This window comes from Amborella trichopoda, chromosome 6, assembly GCF_054954075.1.
Source record: "Amborella trichopoda isolate Santa Cruz 75 chromosome 6, AtrichopodaSantaCruz75HAP2 v2.0, whole genome shotgun sequence".
NCBI classification, from domain to species: Eukaryota; Viridiplantae; Streptophyta; class Magnoliopsida; order Amborellales; family Amborellaceae; genus Amborella; species Amborella trichopoda.
Window position 1 is genome coordinate 46,027,784 of NC_142341.1, and position 22,761 is coordinate 46,050,544.

The 22,761-nt window shown below is 36.2% G+C and overlaps 1 protein-coding gene and 1 long non-coding RNA gene across 5 annotated transcripts; both read right to left on the reverse strand.

The window, feature by feature from the left end:
* Positions 1–2,729: 2,729 nt before the first annotated feature.
* LOC148781816 (uncharacterized) lies at positions 2,730–6,196 on the reverse strand. The gene is made up of 2 exons (XR_016056859.1): positions 6,118–6,196; positions 2,730–2,887 (listed from the first exon to the last, which is right to left on the reverse strand). It is a non-coding gene; the product is annotated as an uncharacterized LOC148781816 (long non-coding RNA).
* A 1,958-nt stretch (positions 6,197–8,154) lies between these two features.
* NBR1 (ubiquitin-associated (UBA)/TS-N domain-containing protein / octicosapeptide/Phox/Bemp1 (PB1) domain-containing protein) lies at positions 8,155–17,133 on the reverse strand. 4 transcript variants are annotated; one of them, XM_011627885.3, is made up of 9 exons: positions 16,770–17,133; positions 12,201–13,149; positions 11,948–12,101; positions 11,734–11,775; positions 11,427–11,541; positions 11,088–11,312; positions 10,205–10,354; positions 8,822–9,376; positions 8,155–8,504 (listed from the first exon to the last, which is right to left on the reverse strand). In XM_011627885.3, the coding sequence occupies exons 1-9, from the start codon at positions 16,791–16,793 to the stop codon at positions 8,403–8,405; spliced, it is 2,316 nt and encodes a 771-aa protein (XP_011626187.2). In that variant the 5' UTR covers positions 16,794–17,133; the 3' UTR covers positions 8,155–8,402. The 4 variants fall into 4 exon arrangements, with proteins under 4 accessions (XP_011626187.2, XP_011626186.2, XP_011626189.2 ...); XM_011627884.3 differs by having other exon boundaries at positions 11,933–12,101; XM_011627887.3 differs by lacking the exon at positions 11,734–11,775.
* Positions 17,134–22,761: the final 5,628 nt, after the last annotated feature.

Below are 22,761 nucleotides of genomic sequence, written 5' to 3' on the forward strand. Positions count from 1 at the left end.
AAGCCTCACCTCAAAACTAATGGAAAGTTGCAATTTTGGCATCGAAGAGCTTTCAAACCGTTTTCAAGCCTAAAAATAGTGCATAATATAGCGCATTATATAAACCGTCTATTTTGCCCTAAAAATTAGTGCTCATGAATCTGTAATATCTGTACCATACTTTGAGCTTCAAATTCATAGTTGATAGTAGAAACTGATTCTAGAGCCATCATAGATATTGCATGTGCCCAAAGTACTTTCCAAGCAAAGATGTAGGTGAGGTTTTACTTTGTTTTCGTAAAACCTAAGCCCTATAAAAACTCCATTCATCTATTTGTCCTTGGGTAGCCCAATGCCCATCTATTCCTTGGGCTAATCATTTATTCGAGGATCAAACTTACGTAAGGCCGTTGTGCAAAGTTTTATTTCCAAGTGCCAACCCATATGGGAAAGGGGCTGGGGTTGTGGTGATCGCACCGCCGCAACTTAATCACCACATTGTGGTTTATGTTCCCCATTAATATTTTCAAAAAGCTAACTCCTAAACTACTTGAAAAAACAAATAGGGGCATGTCTTCTCTATTCAATTACCCAAACAAAATGAGTGTCGATCGATAGAACATTGAGCTCAAACAACGTGCTACTATGCAATTGTTTAAAAAGCATGTGATTCAAAATCAAGAGACGGTTTAGACCGATCCAATTATTTTTCAAACTAGAAGTTGGTACAGTTCTCTTGGACTCGTCTGGTTCTATCAGGGAATCGTGCTAGTCTGTTAGGAAAATTCAGTGAGCGATTATCTTATCCATACTAGATTTTTGGTTGGCTGGTTCACTCTTGAGACTTGGGTTTTAAAACACTGGTTAAATGTACTTTCTCAATCTAAAATTTTTGTATTTACTTTAAATTTATCGATCTGAACTTTTGGTAATTATTTTGAACAATCAAGGAGTTTTTAATTACTCGCGATATGAATATCTAAAATTTGGATAGTTTTATTCAATCTTAGGATGTTACTTTGTAAGTACCTATAGAATATGTAGGATTCCTTTTTTTTCTTTGGGAAGTTGGTAACTGTGTTGAGTAGGTTAGGGTTCTAAATGCACACCTAAATAGGATTTTATGTAAGAGAGAATATACCAACGGGAGAATATGATCGTTTAATGAGAAAGAATGAATGAAAGGTTTTTGGTGCTTATGGCTCTCATGCCCGCTCAGGTTTTCAAGAATTTCACATCTCAAAATAAGTCCCAAAGCACTGCAAATCTATTTCTTCATCGAATCCATAAATATGGAGCTCTAAATATCCTTTTTTTAGCTTTAACAAAGATTTCATTGAGAAAATGAATGAATACAAAAGAGAAAAAATATTTAATATTAACAAAAGAAGAAAGTGTATATAAGGAAGAGTCCCTAAACAATCAAATTAAGGCACACCTCAAAAATTCACGCGAAGAGGTTCCTTCAATACTCAAAAATGGATTTCAAGTGAGTTGCTTGAAGCAACTCACTTGTTTTTTGTAATAGAGGTTCTTTCGATCCTTAGGATGTATGGACCGCACTTTTTTTGGTAACTCAATGAGAATGGTACTCAAGACATCACGTAGGCAAACAACTTACTTGTTTGTGGTAATGGAATTTAAACACGTTTGGTAGTCAATCTAAACAGGTCATTTTCCCTTAACCCATCCCAAGCTTGGATAAAGGACGTGGGTTGCATTAAGTAGGCAAGCAACTAAAATTTTACCACATATCATAAATACTGAACCTATGTTGCATAATCTTCTTTTTTTCTTTCACAATGTTACATAGAAATGAAACATGAGATGTTGTGCTATGAAAACCTAGACTCTACTATCTTGACCCATGCCCAGTTCCTTTATTTTTATTTTTCATAATCTTCATGAAGGATTTTGTAACTCAAAAGTCTTGTTCTCCTTTGTACAATAACCAAAAGTCCATAGGAAGAAGACCATATCTCATGGATCGTAATCAAGATTTGTAGCACCGTAAGATTTTGACAGCTTCTTTCCCTTGGATAGTGTAACAGTGAAGACCAAAACATAATGCATTAGACATTTGAATCATTATGAACGATCGATTTTGGAGCGCTACGATCCGTTATCGCATGGAATGCATATCAGAATTATCTTTCACTGAAGCAACTGAGTCTAAGAATGTGTTCTCCAAAGAGATACTTTTAGGCCCATTTGAATGTGAAATTAGATGGCTGCATTTATTCCATTGACCAAGTTCAAACTTCAAAAAGACAAAAAAAAATGTTTAACTTTATGATACACAAGCTATCAGATTTCACATCAAATGGTTGTAAATTATTATGACCTCTTTGTATCAAAGGTAAAAAGTCTCATTATATATAAAGTAATTGTTTCTTGTGGGCTAGACCGCATTTCTACATTATGCTGTCCAAAAATAGAAAAGCATCCATCTTAAAGATGGATGTAAATAGGTGGTCCATCTAAAAACAATTGTAACAAACGGTCTAAAAGTTTTTTTAATATAATTATTATTTCTATTTGTAAAATTTATTTATTTATTCATATTCATGATGTCCATGTTAAATATTATATATTCTCAACAAATGTTGATCAAATTATATTTAAAAAATATAATTATTGGCAAGCCCGCATTTCTACAATATGCCCCGCTGACCGCATGCTAGCCACGTCCTTGTATATATAATCTTCTTGTTAATATCCTTGAAAGAAGTACCCTTTTCTGCCTCTTCTTTTTCTTTTCTTTTACTAATCGCCATGGCAGAACCCTACCATTGGCAACATTTTGCTGATAAGCGGGTCGACATTGCATTACTGAAACTACGTCTTTGAATGGTGGCTTCAAGGATCTTACTTCCACAGCTAAAAGAACTGGATATCCGAACAAGGCCTGAAGGGGTTTTATCAAATAATTTAGTAAGGGACCCAACAGAGGCGATATTTCAACCACTTAGATATGAAAAACAGTATAGGAAATAAATTGTGCCAATTATTTGTTTGGAATTCCATTCCGGTGTCAGAAACCTTATTATAGTTTGAAAATCTATTTTCATCCCTAGTTATAAAATTCTAAGATTTTAAAAATAGTATAGATAAAGCAAATCAATAAGCACTTGAAAATCCTGAAAATAGATGGTCCAAGTAATTTTTCATATATGCACTATTTTTTAAACTTGAAATTCTTATTTTTTTCGTGTCCATACACTTCAAGGTCGAAATGATCAATTAGAAGGTTCTCCAGAACCCTGATCACCCTCGATTTTTAGAGTGCAGCTACTTCAATACTATAAAGTTGTAACTTTAAATGAACTCTTTCCATTCCTAAAAGAAGACATTAAATATGCATGGATTGCCTCCAAATTTGTAAATCTTGCGAGAACCTTAATGACACTTGCCATAACTTCAGTGCCCAGAGTTCAACTCTAAAAGCAATGGGTTTTCAGCAATATCTAGCCACTTCTTTTAGAAATAGCAAGGTTTGGCTCAGGCAATCTTTTTCAGAAAGTAATGATTGACCAACACAAGCACTGCAATTCTAACAAAAATCTAAAAGCTGCGGACATGGCAGTTGGGCCTCTATGTAAACGCTACGATTGAGTTGATAACACAAACACATGATCAATGGAGCTCTGAAACCTCTTAAACTATTAAAAATGGAAGAATCAGCACAAACCATGGTGCATTTGAACCCTGTTTGGCCAACACTATTTGTAATCCAAAATATAAAAAACATGCTCTTTGACTCCAGCATAGTTCAAAAAGATGATTGTGCTTTAAATGAAAGACATATCTCCAATTTGTTTTCTGACCATGTGAATCGTTTTAAATGGTGTTTAACAAATGTATATGGCCCTAACTGTCCCAATGTGCCATGGTATATTGGAGGTGATTTCTATGTGATTCAATGGCCTAGTGAATCCTCAATTAATCCTAGAATCTCTCCTTGTATGTGCATATTAATTCCTTTATTTAAAATAATGAACTTCTGGACATTCTTTCGATTGGGGATGCCTACACCTGGTCAAACCATGCTCTGCCAAACCCTACCCTTACCCGTTTGGATAGATTCTTGGTGACCAACTCCTCTCTTAATAAGTTTCCAAATCTTTATATTAAAGCCTTAGTGAATATTGCATCCGATCATATCCCTCTCAAGTTGAATTCGATGGGTATGAAGTTTGGCTCATCACTTTTTAGAATAGAGCTAAATTGGTTATCAGATAGAAGCTTTATTAAGTTCGTAGAAGAGTTTTGGCAAAATACCAAGATAAAAGATTGGGTGGGTCATCAATTTACTATTAAATTGCAAATGATGAAAAAGGAAATCTGTAAATAGAAAAACAAATATTGGGATAACCTAGAGACAAATTTTGCAGTGATAAAAAAAAATATTGAAAAGATTGATGACATCCAATTTATGAGTGGATCAGTGCCACCAAAAAAAATGAGAGAAGGAAACATCTATCTTGCTTCTTTGCATGACCTTTTGAAATTGGAAGAGGTATATTAGAGCCAAAGATCTAGAGTGAAATGGTTAAAAAAAGGAGCTATAAAAACTAAATTCTTTCATGTTATTGTTAATGCTACAAAAAAAGGGTAACTCCATAAGTAAAATTAAAATAGGAGATGTGGAACTTACAGAATCAGATAGTATTGAAATAAATTTAATTAACCATTTCAAGAAAGCTTTTACAGTGGAAAGAAGAAATCATGTTAGTCTTGAGAATGTCATATTCAATAGATTACTTTCAGAAAGGGCTTTATGGCTGGAAAGATCTTTCGAAATGGATGCGATAAAAATTGTAATCTTCTCCTTGGGGAGGGATGAGGCACTAGGGCCAGACAGTTTTCCTTTAGCCTTCTTTCAAACCTTTTGGGAGCTTTTAAAAGAGGATCTTTTTTTACTCATGAATGAATTTTATCATAGAAGTAAAATCTCGACAACAGTAAATGCGACCTTTATTGCTTTAATTCATAAAAAATCTATTATAGAAAGTGTGAATGACATAAAGCCTATTAGCCTACTGGAGAGTGTCTATAAAATTGTTGTAAAGATTTTGGCAAATAGATTGAGATAAGTATTGTATCTGGTTATGAAAGGTCCTCAATTTGCTTTTCTCAAAGACATACATATTATGGATAGTATCTTAATGGCACAAGAATGCATACACTTAAGGCTCAAAGAGCAAAAACTAGGTCTTCTATGTCAAATAGATTTTGAAAAGGCATATGATAAATTGGATTGGCATGTTCTACTTGAAATCTTACGGAATCTCGTTAAAGAGTGTGGATCTAGGGATGTCTGAAGTCAACTCATTTCTCCATCATTTTCAATAGAAAATCTTGTGATTATTTTAAAGCATCAAAAGGCATTCGACAAGAAAATCTTTTATCCCCATACTTATACACTATTATAGTAGAAAGCTTTAGTACTATGCTGAACTCTGTGATGAGTAGAGGCTTTATTTCTAGATTTAGTATTGGTAGACTAACAATCTCCCACTTACAATATACAGATGGTACTCTTTATCTTTCGTGGTCTAGAGGAACAAGTGTTCTTGAAGTGTATGAAATAGCAACCGGTCTCAAAGTGAATTTAGAAAAGATAAATATGATTGGGATTGGAGTTTCAGATAACGTGGTGGCATCTTTGGTAGAAATTATTGGATGTGGGGTTGGCAAGTTTCCTTGCAAATATTTGAGTATTCCTTTATTTGGAGGAAACCAATCGACAACTATTTGGGATTCTATTATTGAAAGATTTAATAAAAACTAGATCTATAGAAATCTAAAGTGTTGTCATTTGGAGGAAGATCTATTGTTATCAACTCTACTTTGTCCAGTTTATCGATCTATTTTATATCCATTTTCAGAATGCCAAAGCAGGTAGTTACGACTTTGGAAAATATTATGAGATCTTTGTTCTAGGACAATATAGGAATGGGAAATAAGTTGAAACTTGTGAATTGGGAAAATGTATGCACTTCGAAGAGAGATGGGGGTCTCAAATTGATGAACACTAACCTATTGACTAAGTGGTGGTGGAGCTTTCAAAATCAGCAGGATAGTGTACGGGGAGAGGTATTAAAAGAAAAATATGGAGTAGATGTATTGACTGACCTCATTAAAAGTCCACGATCTAAGGTTGGTGTTAAAGTAGTTGGAAAGGAATTGATGTGGATTTGGTTATCTCCCGATAGATGGATTACCCTAGCACCAACTCCGACAAACCCAAACCCAGAGCGTATCTCGATGGAGAGATTGCGGCTCATGGAACTGTACAGGCGCCACTTCCTGAAGTGGACGTTGGAAAGGGAGATCACACCTTGTTCTGGTTTGATAAGTGGCTGGGAGACCTTGCTCTTCAAGATTATTTCCCTGTGGTCTTCTCTAAAGTCGACAATTCATTGACCTTAATAAAAGATTTTAAAGGAGCTGATTTTACTAACTCTTCTTGAAATATTGTTTGCAGATACAAGAGGGTCTCAAATTCTTTCTTTCATGGGTTCCAATTGCTTATGAATCTGTTACATAATTTTTTCTATATTCCCAATAAAGATGATTGATTGGTATGGGAACTCACAGCTTCAGGGGATTTTTCAATTAAGTCTTCTTGGAATATTGTTTGCATGTACAGAAGGGTCTCAAATCTTTCTTTCATGGGTTCCAATTGCTTATGAATCTATTGCATAATTTTTTTCTATGTATACAATAAAGATGATCGATTGGTGTGGGAACTCACAGCTTCAAGGGATTTTTCAATTAAGTCTTTTTCGAATATTGTTTACAGATACAGGAAGGTCTCAGATTCTTTCTTTCATGGGTTCCAATTGCTTATGAATCTGTTGCATAATTTTTTGTATGTTTCATGGTTCCAAATGCTTACGAATCTGTTGCATAATTTTTCCATGTTCCTAATAAAGATGATCGATTGGTGTGGGAACTCACAGCTTCGGAAGATTTTCAGGGGATTTTTCAATTAAGTCTATCTATCTACTACTCCATGACGAGAATCACAAAGCAATTGATTGTAATTTAACAAGAATTTGAAATTTACAAGTGCCGTTGAAAGTTAAGTTATTTTTGTAGGTAGCTCTTCAAAAAATGGAAGCCTACTGTGGATAACCTTCGTAAGAGAGGTTTCATAAATGTCAATGTTTGTAGGCTACATTTGAGGGATAACTAAAGTGTGGACTATATGTTTTCCAGTGTCTTTTCCCTCTAAGCATGTAAAAATGGTGTAGAAAGTTTTTGAATCTAAATATCCTGATCCCACAGCCTAAAGTTGATCTTCTCTCAATGAATAAACTCTTATTTGTTGAAAGTTGATACTGTGCTATGTAAAGCTTTATGGATGAGCACTATTTGGAATATTTCGAAAGAGAAATAAAAAAACATTTGAAAAGACACAAAATGATATTGAAGTTTTGAAATCCAACACCTTAGCAACAACAGCTGAATGGTTTTCAACAAACAAGGATTGTAAGTTTATCTCAAAATCATATATTTTTTAATACCCATATGAAGTTAAACTTAATAATGACAGACATACTCGAAATCTATTAAAATGCCTCCTCATAAAAATTGCTTAAAACTCAACTTTGCTATTTAAATGCCACATAAAAATTGCTTAAAACTTAACTTTGCCATTTCAATGCCTCATAAAAATTATTTAAAACTCAACTTTGATAGAAGCTCGATTAGAAACTCAGACTCAACAGATTATGGTGGTACCATTAGAGATCATATGGATAATTACAAATTCACCTACTCATGACCATTTAGACATGCAACAATGAATGAAGCTGAAGCAAAAATTCTTTTAGAGGGTTTAAAGATGAAGAACCTAGAGGGCCAAGAGATGATTGAAGGTGCTTCAAACAATATCATTGCTTTTGGCAAAAAAAGAAGAAATGAAGCCACCTTGGAAATTATGCAGCATTTTCAATAAATCTTTTTCATTTTAAGTAGTGGTTCTTTTGAGTTATCTCATTGTTTTAGAGAGGCTAATATAGAAGCTGATGCTGTGAAAAAAGGTGGTGTCCACCAACATTAATCGGTGGTTACATCATGTTTTTCTTGAACCTCCTTGTAATAGTACATGAGTGAAAGAAATTGATAGTAACTGATTTCAGAAAAAAAAAATGTAGAGAATAATTGGTAAATGTAGAGAAAGCATATATACCAATAATCACTAGTCTTAATACCATATTCCAGTCAGAATATATACCAAATATATACCAATCGCTCTTGATTGTTCTGTACTTACCAAACCATATATAAAGTCTTGCAAGCAAAGTTAGTAGCATATCAAGAGGAAATATGTACCAATGTCGGATCCATCAGAAACTGGTAAGAATCTGGATCCAGACATATCTAAGTAATGGAAATATGGACAAATTTATTTACTTATTCTTTTCTTGGGTGAGGAGATCCATCACAACTCGCTTAATGCTTCCTCCATTCTTCCTCAGCAGCATCATGTTGGTCTTTTCATCACAGAAACCCTGCGCCAATAGAATCCCTTGTCAATACATCACCATATCTCTCTCTCTCTCTCTCTCTCTCTCTCTCTCTCTCTCTCTTGTATATAACTAAGCGCAAACTCCAAAAAATTTCCTCCATCTCTCTCTCAATGTATATAATTAACAGTTCCTCACGCTCTTTCTATCGTCTCTATCTATGTCTCTCTATGTATATAACTAAGAGCAATCTCTCCAAAAATTTGTTACTCTCTCTCTCTCTCTCTCTCTCTCTCTCACGATAGGTTCCCCCTCCCACCTTTCTTCCAAAGGATAGAAAAAGAAACCATGAAAATAGTTACCATCTCTTGCAGCTCATCAAGAATGGTGTCCCACTCAGAAGAGCCACAGCACAACTCATCGATGGATTCCTCGAGGTCATAGTCGTTCCTCCTAAGCACTGCCTTGTTTAGTTCCACCTCATCAAAACCCATCTCCTCCAACTCCCTCAATAAAGCCACCTCCACCTCCTTTGAGCTTGGGGTGCCAGCCGCTGCAACCTCACCAGTTGGAATAATTGGAACTTCAACAAGCGCAGTTGGAACTTCGGCACGTGAAAGATCGACGGTTGGATAAGTGACAGATGGCAAGGTGGGAGTCATTGGTGCCTTTGGTGCCACATGCTCCGGTTCTGGAATCTTGGCAGATAATAATTCTTCTATGGCTTCATTAACCTTGTTATTCAAGAGAGAGTCAGATTCTGTAAGAGTCTCTGAAGACATGTCTATAGTTTCAATCTTCTCCTTTTCTTCAACTTGCTTGCCCTTGTTGCTGCTAACTTCCACTGGGGGTGGCATGTTCAAGTTTAGTAAATCCCCATATACAGTATTATCTTCGGGTGTTGGGTCTCCAAGCACCTACAAGAGAAATAAATAATGAGGAGAGAGAGAGAGAGAGAGAGAGAGAGAGAGAGAGAGAGAGACGTCAACAGTGTTTCGACAGAATTACCATGTTGGTAGGAGGGATATCTGATTTTCAATTTGTTGCTTACAACAGAGACGCAACCAGGCTTAACAGAATACTAACTGGTTTAAAGGAGAAGGCCAAGAAATCAATTTTCAATTGTCATCTTCAACCAGTTAACCGAGAAATAGAAAGCTAATATGGGGCCATCCATCCATAACCAAATGGTATCCATTTGTATCTAAAAAAAAGAGTTTTGTAATACGTCATTCTAATCGTGATGTTAGAAAACACGACTAACAACCTTTTATATGTATTGTTCTTATTTTGAAGATGATGTCATTAAAGGTAATTTTCAAACACGTCCTAGATAGTAGGAAAAAACAGGTGACAAAAAAATCTCATTTGAAAGTAAAACTTCATTTATAGAGTATAAAAATTACCTCTATTGCCCCTACCCTAAAATTAGGTTTGATAGAACTTTAGGTATTTGTGGTCAAAATTTTGGGAGTAGGGTTTTCTAACATCACCATAAGAGTGTATTATAGAAGAATCATTAAAAAGGAAAAGAAAAAAAAAAGAGATTATATACCCTAGTTATCATGACTGGGAAAATATTTGACATTCAGTTTCTCTCGATAAGCTATAACTCCACACCCACACAAAGTTTCGTATGAATAACATAGATTCTAGATACAAATGCACATACACCCATGGTGGTACCACACACGCACAGAGAGAGAGAGAGAGAGAGAGAGAGAGAGAGAGAAAGAGGGCACTACCCGAATGGACACCCAAAGGCTTTGGCCAAACCTCACACTAGAGGGAGATGCCAACTGCCAGTAAGAACGGTAGATCCCTGGGGTCTTAGGGGCTCTCAGTTGCAGAGAAACGTCCCACTCCCTCCCAATAGGGACACCTTCTACCGGAATCTGCAAAACAAAACAGTTGCACCACTGTTACTAACCACCTCAATTTACCCATGGAATAAACCAAAAAACAAAGTCTACTAAGATTAGCTAGTCAAAATAACCAACATCTAAACCCCAAAGTTATCTAGCCAAAAGAAAATAAAACCCTAACTTAAATGAGCACTAAGATCCAAAAATTCCTCATTACCTAAAACTCCTCACTACTTGGGGAATAACAAAATGCAATATAGGACTCCAATGCACTACATAGTATACATACTCCATTGCGTTAACTGTACCCAAGGTAATGCCATGGTGGACCCCACCGCAGTTAATCTCTGCTGTCCATCATGAGGTGGATATTCCATGGACTTCTGTATCTTGAAGTATGGTACATACTAGTCTTCAAAAATTACTTAGGTCAAGTTAATTTAACCAAGTCAAATCATTTTAGCTCCTGAATGAGTTCTATAATGAAAAACTCAGGTTGGATCTGAGTCATACAGCTTTTAGATTAAAACTGGAGCTCATAGGCAAATCCAATTGTGGGTCTTTTGGTAGAGCATGTGTTTCTCTCTTGGATCTTGGTCTCAAGTTCGAACACTTATGTTGCCACAAAACCTTAGACAAACCTTGCCCAATAAATGAACGAAATCCAGCGAATTCATTCACTCAGACACTGTCCGAGTCAAGGTCTGAGTTCTGAAACTTTAAAAACTAGTACATAGTGTAGAAGTTTGCAATTAACACTCACCTCCAACTTCGACGTCCTTGTAAAACCAAGAGGGTCACCACTTGTAAATACCAGCTGAGTGTTGTAACGCCATGGGGAGTTCCCACTGTTGCGAAGCCTCCATATCTTGGTGAAAAGTGTATTGGGTGCCACAATCATTCCATCAGGAATGGTAACATCTTTGACAAAGGTGCTATTCAACTTCAAAGGACCGATAAGTTTTGATTTGCCAAACAAGCGGTGATGCTAAAAGAGAGGAAGAAATAGAAAAAAAAAAAAAAAACAAACTGAGTAATAGAAAAAAGAAAAAAGCAAAAGAAAGAAAGAAAGGCTGAAATAGCAAATTCGCTAACCACTTACATGGTGGGGAGAGAACCTAGGCAAATACATGCTGATTGGACGATCGAGCCTCATGTATTCCCCTGCCTTGCCCATTTCCTCATAGCAATCATGGCATAAATCATAGTTGTCCTTTCTGCAACTCAACAAAACATTGGCCGCAACCCAAAAATAGATCAAAAAACAAGAAAACATGAACATCTGCAACACAGCATAGCCAGACATAGAATAGGTTCCAATTCCTCATTTAAATGTTTCAATTTAAGATTAATAAAAAGTTCAAGTACAATCTTGATCAAAATCTAAGGTGCGCCCAAACAATACTAACTTGACAAAGTTTGGCAATGACCAGTGTGTTGTGATCTGTTTCCTGTTCAGAAAAAGAAACATCTATTTTTCTCTTTTGATGGCTACAGCGGTATTTATTTCTTTCAAATAAATAGAATATATATTTCTGTTCGATGGAATTCTAATTTCACCATAGAGAGGCTCTGACATTGAAACCCAAGTCAGATTACCATACTTACTGTGCAGACTTGTACCTCGTGCCAATTATGGGGTGCACACCACAACCATCGCATATTATGCCATTGTGGATGGATTGAGGCATGTCAATAGATGGTAAAGAACTCCCATCAAAGCGACTGAACACATGAGGAATTGACCGGACCTCAAAAGAGTCACCCTTCTTCTTACCTGCAAAAGCATAGTCTCATAGCCAAAAACAGAAAAGGAGAGCCAACGGACAACAAACGCTGAGAGGCAGAAGAGAAACAAGGTGAGAGGGTACAATACCTGTATCAATAAAAGAAGAATCGCTCATCTCCCTAAACTTGGGATTGGGAAGATCTGCAAAATTGTCAGGTGGGAAAAAACATGGGGGTGTCTGTGGAGTTTGGATCGGATTAAAACAAGTATTCAGGATTGGCTGGCTGGCTGATGGTCCTGCACTGCTTGTTTCGCCTAACCCGTCGTGTTTCTCATAACCTTGTGTCTTCTCTTGAAGGGTAGAGTCATGTTTTTCAGGACTTCTGGCCTTGGATTGCACGGGAAACTCTGATAGTTTCTCGAGAGCTTTTAGAACATTTGCCCCGGCTTGAGGGGTCGACTCAGTGTATTTCTCTTGACTTGTTGCCTTGATTTTACGGGTTGTCTCAGACTGAGGAGTAGACTTGGGTCCAGGAGAAGTCTTACCAAAAGGTTCAGAAACCTGAGGAGGAACAGGGTTCACAGGGGTCGAGGCACCATTACCTGGAGGAGTATACACTGCATCAACAAGCTCCAAGGCTTTCAAGAAGTTGGCGAACTCCTCAACTTTAGATGCCCCAAACTTAGAGTGAAGATCATTAGAGAAAGTCAGAAGGGATTTTCGAACACGGTCTGGTACAGTTTTCAAGGTCATTTCAAGGAGAGCCTGGATATCAGGAGATGAATGTGCTCCAGGGGTAGGGGAAGTCGTGGGTTTAGAAGCTTCAGGGAGAGAACTTTCCCAGGGTGTCTCGGTTAGAGAGACAGTAAGGCGCAAGGGATCCAGATGCTGCCGAATGGCATCAGAGAGGTCATCATCATCAGCCAGAGTCACCACATCATCATCTTCATCTATGTAGGTAATGGCGAAATCCTCAATCGGCTTGAGATTAAAGAGTTTGCGAATCTTGTCTTTGAGCATATCCATATTAAAGCCAGAGGTTCCATTGCCTACTGCCCAAATGCTAAAACGTCGCAGCGTGGATCCATATTTCACCTGAATGATTAGAAAAAGAAGGTCACTCAGTAATTAACACATAAAGGCACGTGCAGAGACAAGCATTTGGTATAATGAAAAAACAAACGATGTGGAAAGCACATTTCGAACTAATGGCAATAAATCCTATACAACCACCCAGATTCAGTGTTTTCAGTTCAAGAATATCACTTGATATGAATAGTACACGTTGTCATGGAGCATTCCTAGCACATAATTACCAGAAGATGTCTATAAGAAAAAGGAAAACAGGCATTACAATTGCAGGAAGGGCTTTCAAGTGGAGAAAAGAGGCAGCCTAGTATATAAGCATCACAATGCCTAGTGACAATTATTGACACAATTACCAGTTTTCCGTGAGACAGCGTGTATTGCACACAGAATTTGGTTAAGGAGAAAGATGCAGTTTTGAGCTGATTGATTTCAGATTTCAAATTTCAATGAAGTCAGCCATAAGCATCACAATGCCTAGTGACACTTACTGACACAATTACCAGTTCTCTGTGAGGCAGCGTGTGTTCCTTACAGAATTTGGTTAAGGAGGAAGATGTAGTTTGATCTGATTGATTTAAAATTTCAATGAAGTCTTACTATCAATAAGGTTCCTCGAGCTTTTGTTTGAAGTTCAACTTTTTTATCAAACACGATACTTGAACAGTATTAAGAAGTTCTAAACTTCCAGGAAGACATTCCTGTTATCAAACACGCCCATAGAGAAAGTGGTAGTTGGACTGAAACTTTTTTTTCACTACTATTCCTATTTAATTGGATCCCAATCTTAAGGACTAAAATAGAAGACTACTCAAGAACTGGCAACCATGTAAAAAAGCCTCAATTCTTGATCGATTGAATGAATGCACTCACTAATAATGTGAGAGTTCAACTAATTCATTGATCAATTGAATGAATACCATCCATTCTTTTCCAAGTCTCACTTTCATTATATTTCAGTTTACAAAGTTGAAGTGATTATTTACGTGAACCATTTTATGTGAACCTTGACGCTACCAGAGAAGCAAAGGCTGTGGCTTCCATAAAAAGGACTAGATCATGTAATAAATAAATAAATAAAATATACCACATAGAATGCAATTAAGCATCCACAACCAGGCCAATTTATTGCTCATCCCATGAGAAAAAAATTGTGGGCAGATAGTTCACTTCAAGGCACATTTATTTCATTATTCATTATTTCATTTATTTCATTATTTAGGGTGACGCTGGAACAGGGCATCACCCTAATGAGTTGTATATGTGCATGTGCCATAAAGAATTAAGAATTTCAATTACAACCACAAAAATCTATTCGATATCAAGAATAGACCATGTTCAGGAGAGGAGGAATAAAATAAAAAACAGTAATAAGCAAGTAAACACGGGCAGGAGATGATCAGACCCTGCTGCAAATTATGAGCATACAATTTTTCATTGACAAGAAAAGTAAGACAACAGTCATTGAAGAAGCATAGCAAGATAATAATTAGGGATAACTGCGATCGCACATACAATATGGTTTTTTAGGATTCATAGAATTCGAAGACCTCAAGAAAAATAAGATACTTCTGTCGCTAGATCTTCAAACAAAGAACCAAATGCCTTCTCCACCAAAGAACTTTTGAAACACACAATTTGGATACTACAATAATTTTAATCTGCTTTCATAATTAATGCCAAGTTTAATTTCACCAGATAAGTGAGATCCATCAAAATCCCTTCCTGACCACAATGAGGCATAAGCCGTTAAGTACTCTCTCATCATGTTATCAATGATATTTACAACTGACAACCTCACCCTACCAAAAATAATTTAAACAGTAACTCACTAAGCAAGAGAAAGGGAAAAGGAGAATTCCAGCCTAAAAAGTCACATGGCAAAAAAAGCAAAAGTATAGTAACTTCAAGTAATTCCAAAGCTAGACCAGGAAGCAACCGGTAGATCTCAGATATCAAATCAAATATAATTAACAAACAGAACCTCAATTACAATCATAAAAAACTATTCGATATCAAGAATAGACCATGTTTGGGAGAGGAGGAATAAAATGAAAAACAGTAATAAGCAAGTAAGTTCAGGCCGGAGATAGTTAGACCCTGCTGCAGATTATGAGCAAATAATTTTTCATTGACAAGAAAAGCAAGGCAACAATCATTGTAGAATCAAAGCAAGATAACAATCAGGGATCACTGCGATATCACATATGATACGTTTTTTTAGATTTCATAGATTAGAAGACCTAAAAAAAAATAAGATACTTCAGTTGGTAAATCTTCGAAGAAAGAACCACATCCCTTCTCCACCAAAGAACTATTGAAACACACAATTTGGATACTCCAATAATTTTAATTTCCTTTCATAATTAATTCCAAGCTTAGTTTCACCAGATTGGTGAGATCCATCAAAACACCTTCCTGATCACAATGGAGCATAAGCTGTTAAGTTTTGTCATCACGTTATCAATGATATTTACAACTGACAACGCGCCCTACCAAACGTAATTTGAACAGTGACTGAGCAAGAGAAAGGGAAAAGGAGAATTCCAACCTAAAAAGTCACACGGCAAAACAACAAAAGAATGTATAGTAACTTCAAGTAACCCCAAAGGTAGACCAGGAAGTAACCAATATATCTCAGATATCAAATCGAATACACTTAACTGACCAATTACCACAATAACGGGCACACAAATAATAATAATAATAACAACAATAAGAATGCTAGGAAAAAATTTCTGTGAGTCAAGGAAGGCATGCATCCCTTAAATATCAAAGCATCCATCTTTTAAGACGGCCGTTAAGAAAAGGGCACCCAACTAAAATATGAAATAGGTGGTGTAAAAAACATACAAAAGAAAAAAAAAATCATTTTTGAATTTCAAAAATTTTGTTGTCTTCATATTCAAGATCATGGATCTCTAAAAATTTAGATCCAAATCCCATCTTTAAGATGACTTTGGACTTTGGAGGGGGGATGCACATGCATAGATGACTCCGCAGACTCATATAAACCCCATCCATCATCATCATCATCATCATCATCATCATCATCATCATCATCGTCACCACCATCATAATAATAATAACAACAACAACAACAACATCCAAAATCATTCGTCACATAAGTAGGACAAGCCAAAAGAAAACTTCCACAATCCACATCCATGCAAACTCAAAATAATTACCGGAAAAAAGGTTTTCAAACTGGAAAAGAAGCGATAAGCATAGATGGAAATGACATATGAAGCCAAGAAAAGAAAACTTATCAAATACATCAGAGCACTATGAGTGAAAGCAGTTAATTTCAGTGATCTAACTCGATCAAGTGACTACTATTGACCATAAAGCAGCACCAAAAGATCAAAGCAAATAATAAGCAAAAGGGAACAAATAGATCAGACAGAAATAAAGTCATCTGTATTCTCATGCATGAAAAAGTGTAATATCATGCAATTGAGGCAGACAAGCAGCAACCTTCAGTAAACCCTAACTATCACAACAAAATTCAGTAAACCCTAGTTCATCAACGGTAAAAAAGATGAAGAAATACTAAAAATTTCAAACAAAAACAGTGCAAAAAACGAGAGAAAAAGCTAAACAATCGAAAAGCATTCACGAAAACCAACCTTGATAACTAGGTCGTCCGCCATGATCAGGAAGCAAGGTGGATACTGAGGTTGGGGAAATTAGGGTAAACAGAGCAGAAACAAAAATAGGCGGAGAGAACAACAAGAAAGAAATAAGCGTGGTGTATCTATACTTGGAAAGAGAAAGATCGATATATAAAGAGAAAGTTTAGAGAGAGAGTCTTAATGGTTATATATTTAGAGAGAGAAACAGGAAGAAATATGTGTGAAAGAACAGGTGGCGTAAAATCAAAGTAGAAATTGCAGTGAAACCGGAGACTGAATCGATCTGAAGAGCTCAGAAAAAGGGGTCATGGAGACACGAGGAATCGGACACAAACAACAAGCGACTCGTACTCTTGCGCCATTGGTGCGTTTATATAGCGTCGCAATGCGCTCTTCTTCTCTTTTTTTTCTTCGTTCCCAAGAATACGAATCACGCGAAACTAAAGACACCAATGCTGACGTATGCTGAACTCTCGCGAGATCATACTGAATATCTGCTCCAACGGGCAAAGCTGAACTCCCGCGAAATCATAATACCTGCTCCATCGGGCGAAAGAGATGCTGGGGTGGACCTTTTAGGTCCTCAGTTTTTTGGCATCCTCCAAAATATCATAAGATGATTGTTTTTGAGAAATAAACTTGTATTTTGGTTATTTAATGCTTAAACTTCACCTTCCTAGAAGTTGGCAGGAATCAAATTTGAGATTTTTTTTAACACATTAGCGATTTATTTGTATAGTTTTTTGTGGGGTGCCGTTTGTATAGAGCCGAGGCTCTAAAGAATCAAATTAGAGCCCACCTTTAAATAGTGTTGAGAATTATGGTTTCAATATTGGAAATTTTGTGATAGCCTTAAATTATATTTTCATCTTCAGTTATAAATTTTAAAGCTTCAAAAATAGTGTAGATCGAGCAGATCTATGAAAATCTTGAAAATTAACAGACTAAAAATGCGTTAAAAGATGCACTATTTTCAAAACTTAAAATTTATATTTTTTTCATGTCCATGCATTTGATGGTGAGATGATCAATTTGATGATATTTAGGCATGAAAACAACCTCTTCTAGTGAAAGTTATGAGGCAGGCTCTATTTTGATTGTTTAGAGCCTCGATTCTTTATTAACTTTTCTCTTTTTAATTTTTTTTTTTTTTTTTAGTAGTTTTTTTTGGTGGGTATCTATAGTTTTGTTTTTTTGGTCATTCTTTTTTTGGTGGGTCTAATAATAAGAATGGAACTTGAGATGTAGTGTTGTAGGGATTGAAGTTTAGATGTAGCATTGAATGATATCAACCACCAACTACTCAAACCTAAATCCATTTCCTTGACTTTAGCAGCTATGTTAAGGGATTGCGTCCCAAACTTTCAGTCTTAAATATTGGGTGTATACTCGAAAGAGTAAATAGACATTGTGCTCCTGCAGAAGTATGAAACCCTTTGGCTTAAATAATCCTGCGAGATCTTTGTAAGATGTAACGATTGCACCATTTTGAGATTTAAATAATTGGAAAGTCGCCCCTCTTTAACTGTTTGTGCTTTTTATAAAAAAAGATTACTGAAGATAAAGGTTAACATGCCTTGGGGCATAAGAAAAATGAAAGAAAAATCCTGTCCCAAATCTCGATGGGAATTACGAAAAGACCCTCAAACTGATTCTCTCACCATGTATATGAAAAAAAATTAAAAGGAAGGAGGAAATATTAAGTCTTATAAATATGGGTGTGGTTTGTACGAGGCAGAGGCCGTAAACAATAAAAAATAAGGCGCAACTTGAAATAGTGTAGAAAGATGTTATTTTAATACTGAAAATCTTTACGATGGCAAAAATTTATTTTCATCTCTAATTATAAAATTTGGAGCTTAAATAATAACGTAGATTGAGCAGATCATACTTGATAATCTTGAAAATTGACGATCTAAAACATGCAGTACAAGATGCACTATTTCCATGATTTGAAATCCTTTTTTTTTTATGTCCATACATTCTAAGGTCGAGATGATCGATTTGAGGATATTTGAGCATCGAAACAACCTCTTCTAGTGAATTTTTTAGGGGCACCTTAATTTGATTATTTAGGGCCTCACCTTTATATAAACTTTTTCCCATAAGTATTATGTCTTATTTAACTATTTGGGTATGCATATCTATCATATTAATACTTATTTTAAACCATTATTGGGATTCTGATGGCAAAAATTATATATCAAGTCAAGATTTTAAGATGCAACTTTGCTTTCTTTTTACATAAAGCCTAATGGGGCTAGGATTGGGTAGTGTTGGGTCTGGGTCAACCTAAAACCAGATTTAACCCGACTGGGTTTAGGTTAGACCCGGACCCGATCCCGACTCGGGTAGCGTCCTCGTTAATTGGACTTTGGGTGCCAAGTCTATATATATATATATATGGTCACTATAGATTTATAGGAAAAGTAGAGGATAAGACCATTTATTTATGGTACAAGAATAACACCTTTACCATCGGCCGTTAGATTTAAAATCAGATAGTTGAGGATATACCATTAACTAAGCTCAAATTTTAAAATAATATTTCTTGATCTTTGAAACACATCTTAAGCTTTAGGGTCTGACATCTAACGATTTAGAGTTATTGCAACTTCCTTGTACCAAATAGAAACTGATCACATAATATACAAGCCATATTTATAGTCACCTTACACATATAAATACTAGGTGGAATGGAGTCAAGTTGGACACGATCACACCCGGCTCCACCTTATAAGGGTCCAAGTTACCAAACCTGACCCGAGTCGACTCTTGTCAAATAGATCAAAACCAAACCCCTGAGGTCTATTGTTTCAATCTAAACATGGACCCAGTCGGGTCAATCCTCGAGTCAATGAGAACCCAACCCATTTCCCATCCATCAGTAAAATGGTCAAACCACCATAAGAAACTAGTTAGCTTAATGTACCTACAAAATTATGTGGTTATTTTATTAAAAAGAGTAATTTGTACGGTTGCTTTTTTAAATGTGTACACCATGTATATAGTTTTCCCCTACAACATAGAATATCTATGCTTCTTCTACCATCCAGCCGTCCAATTTTGATCAAGAGAGCCACTCATCGTTTGATCTTAGATCCGACATCTCAAAGTATTTTTTTTTAGTTTTTTTATACAAATTGTATAAATATGAAATTTAGTATGTGACATCTTCTCATTGGGGCACACCTATAAAAAATATTAAAAAGAATTTTTCAATAAAATATAATGATCAAAATACCCTTTGAAACTTTCAAGAGTATTTTGGTCATTTTATGCTATTGAAAATATTTTTTTTTATATTTTTTCGCTAGTGCGAGTTTAATAGTGGATTGGACGTCTAAAATTTGTTGTCAAAATAGTTTATAGAAAAAAATTATAAGTAAAACAGTGTAAAGACGTGACATTGTGATTGGGGCAATCTTAACCCTCCAATATAGTTTTGATGTTCAAAAACTCAGCATAACCATCTCAATTTTGACAATCATGGACCATTCATTTCAAGTGCTTATAGCTCCTCCACTCTTGTTTACAACACAAAACCTCTTTGAATTTATACTTTAAATTAAACAATTGATTTTGTTTAATAAAGAATCTTGGGATCCATCAAATTACGGTTGAAATAAGCTTCCTAATCTCAAGAGATCATCTATTTACGAGAGCCACCCGACAGAAGCGATTTGAAATCACACAAAATTGAAAACAAAAACACAAAAAAATAAGAAAATAAATTATGCAAAACCCAAAAAAATGAAAGATTTATTTGAATCAAATCCCTCTAGTTCGGCACCCAAAGTTGACGGCCCAGAGATTAGACTGGCAGTTGAAGTGCCCTCATTTCTTATTCCCTACTAGAATGTGTTCGGATGTGACCTTTGATTTCAAAGATCATCCTTGTCGTTGGAGTATCTTACCATCCATTAACGGAGAGAGAAGATAGAGTGGTAGCTGATGGCCCCAGCAAGCCCTCGCCACCGGCCACCCTCCAGCCATGGCTAGTAGCCGATGCCCCAAGCGATTGCCTTCAAGCCACCGCTCCATCCTTTGTCTTCAGTCACCCCTGGGGTTTGGAGATATGCAGGGTTTCATATATCTTCCTTGGTTTTTGTAGGGTAGCGGCCATATCCATCAAACAAGCTAGATACAGTTTCTATAAGGACAAATCCAGTATCTGGTGTGCCAATCCAGTCGCCTGCAGCCATCTTGAGACCAATGAACCCAACCCTGCTTGCTTCCCCCTCTTCCCTCTCTCTTGCCCTCCTTCTGTTTTGTTTTTTTGTTTTTTGCTTTGTTTTTGCTTTTTCCCTTTCTCTCTTAGATGCTGTCTTTTTTCTTTCTATGTTATGGTCCTCTCTGCTTATCCTTTCTCCTCTCCCTCAACCTCTCTCCTCCTTTAGCTCTTTGATGTGTTTTTTTTTTTGTAATTGTTTTTTTTATCTTTTTTTTTACCACATTAGCATCCATAACCCCGGTTTTCTTAGCCGGCCTCCTCCTCTTTTTCCTAGAGAGAGAGAGAGAGACATGCCTTTTAAGTTGAGGAGGTGGGGGGTTTCTCTCGTCCCTCCTTCTCCCCGCCCTCCCTTCTCACCCATCCTTCGCTTTCATTTGTGGCCTATTCTAATGCTTTGGGCCTTGACCCTCCCCCGACATTGAACTCTCCAAGCTTGGGTTGACACCTAAAATAGGCACACCTTCCTTAGGGGCCCTCGAAGGTTTGGAGTTCCACTGTATCTTGCCCAAGACTAACACCGTAGATAGGGGATGGTCGATTTCTTGACCTTGGTGTAGCCTGTGCACCGTGACATACTACAATTGTTCAGAGAGTTTACTAAGTTTAGTCTCCTCTTTCACTGCACCTTAGTTTTCTTCTTAGTTCTTTTTGTTGCTATTCTCTAGGTTCCTTTCTCTTTAGTTTTTCTACTCTTCAACCACTTTCTTACCCACTAATCCTGTGCAGGTTATTGATAACCGGCTTGTGAGGTTATTGATAAATGAGATGTTCATTATTTGAGGGTTATGATCTATGGTTTGGTTTTACTCGGATGCGGAGGAGACTGTTGTTTATGAAAGCAGTTTCGTTTGGATTGGTTGGGTTATTGAGAATGCTCATGGTTTTCGGTCTGTAGATATTATATATGTTTTGTTGGTTTAGGATAGGTCACTTTGGGGAGTAAGGGTTTAGTCTCTTTATTTCGATCATCTCTTCTTTCTATTGTAACCTTGAGTCCTGTTATATTAATGAAAGTAACAGTTACCATTAAAAAATAAAAGAAAAAAAAATGTGTTTCGCAATTTTTCAAGACCCATAATCATATTTTATATAAGCAAAAAAAAGTAAAAGAAAACAAATCATGGGTAAGAGTCAAAAAAAAAAAAAAAGGGAAAAGTTTGTATAGAGTGGAGGTTCTAAACAATCAAATTAGAGCCGACCACAAAAATTTCACTAGAAGATGTTGCTTTGATACCCAAATATCCTCAAATTGATCATCTCGACATCAAGATGAATGAACATGAGAAAAAAATAGATTTTAAGTTTTGAAAATAGTGTATTTTGTAACGCATTTTTTGACCGTCAATTTTCAAAATTTTCAAGTTTTCATAGATATGTCGATCTACACTATTTTTAAGCTTTGAACTTCATAAATAAAGATGAAAATATATTTTAAGGCTATCACAAAGATTTCCAATATTGAAACCAAATTTCTCGACACTATTTGAAGGTAGGCTCTAATTTGATTGTGTAGAGCCTAGGCTCTACACAAACGGCACCCAAAAAAAAAAGCTAGCTCACCCAAAACATAACCTATTTAAATAAGAGAGCGATTATATGGCATACTCTTTGCACTGTTGAACGCCCTTTTCTTGTTCATTTCTCAGAGAACAAAAGAGCATGATCTCCCTAGAGCTCAACGCCTGCATTCGTATATTTTTTTCCTTCCAGTTGAACTCCGTTTCAGCTACGTTTCAACCGCTTTTTCCCCTT

Bases quoted from the DNA above. Each gene is read 5' to 3' on its own strand.
- NBR1 (XM_011627884.3), bottom strand. From the start codon at position 16,793: ATGGCGGACGACCTAGTTATCAAG. The intron at 13,150-16,769 runs GTTGGTTTTCGT...CTAATCATTCAG, and splicing joins CGGACGACCTAGTTATCAAG to GTGAAATATGGATCCACGCT. The intron at 10,355-11,087 runs GTGAGTGTTAAT...TTTGTTTTGCAG, and splicing joins CAAGGACGTCGAAGTTGGAG to ATTCCGGTAGAAGGTGTCCC.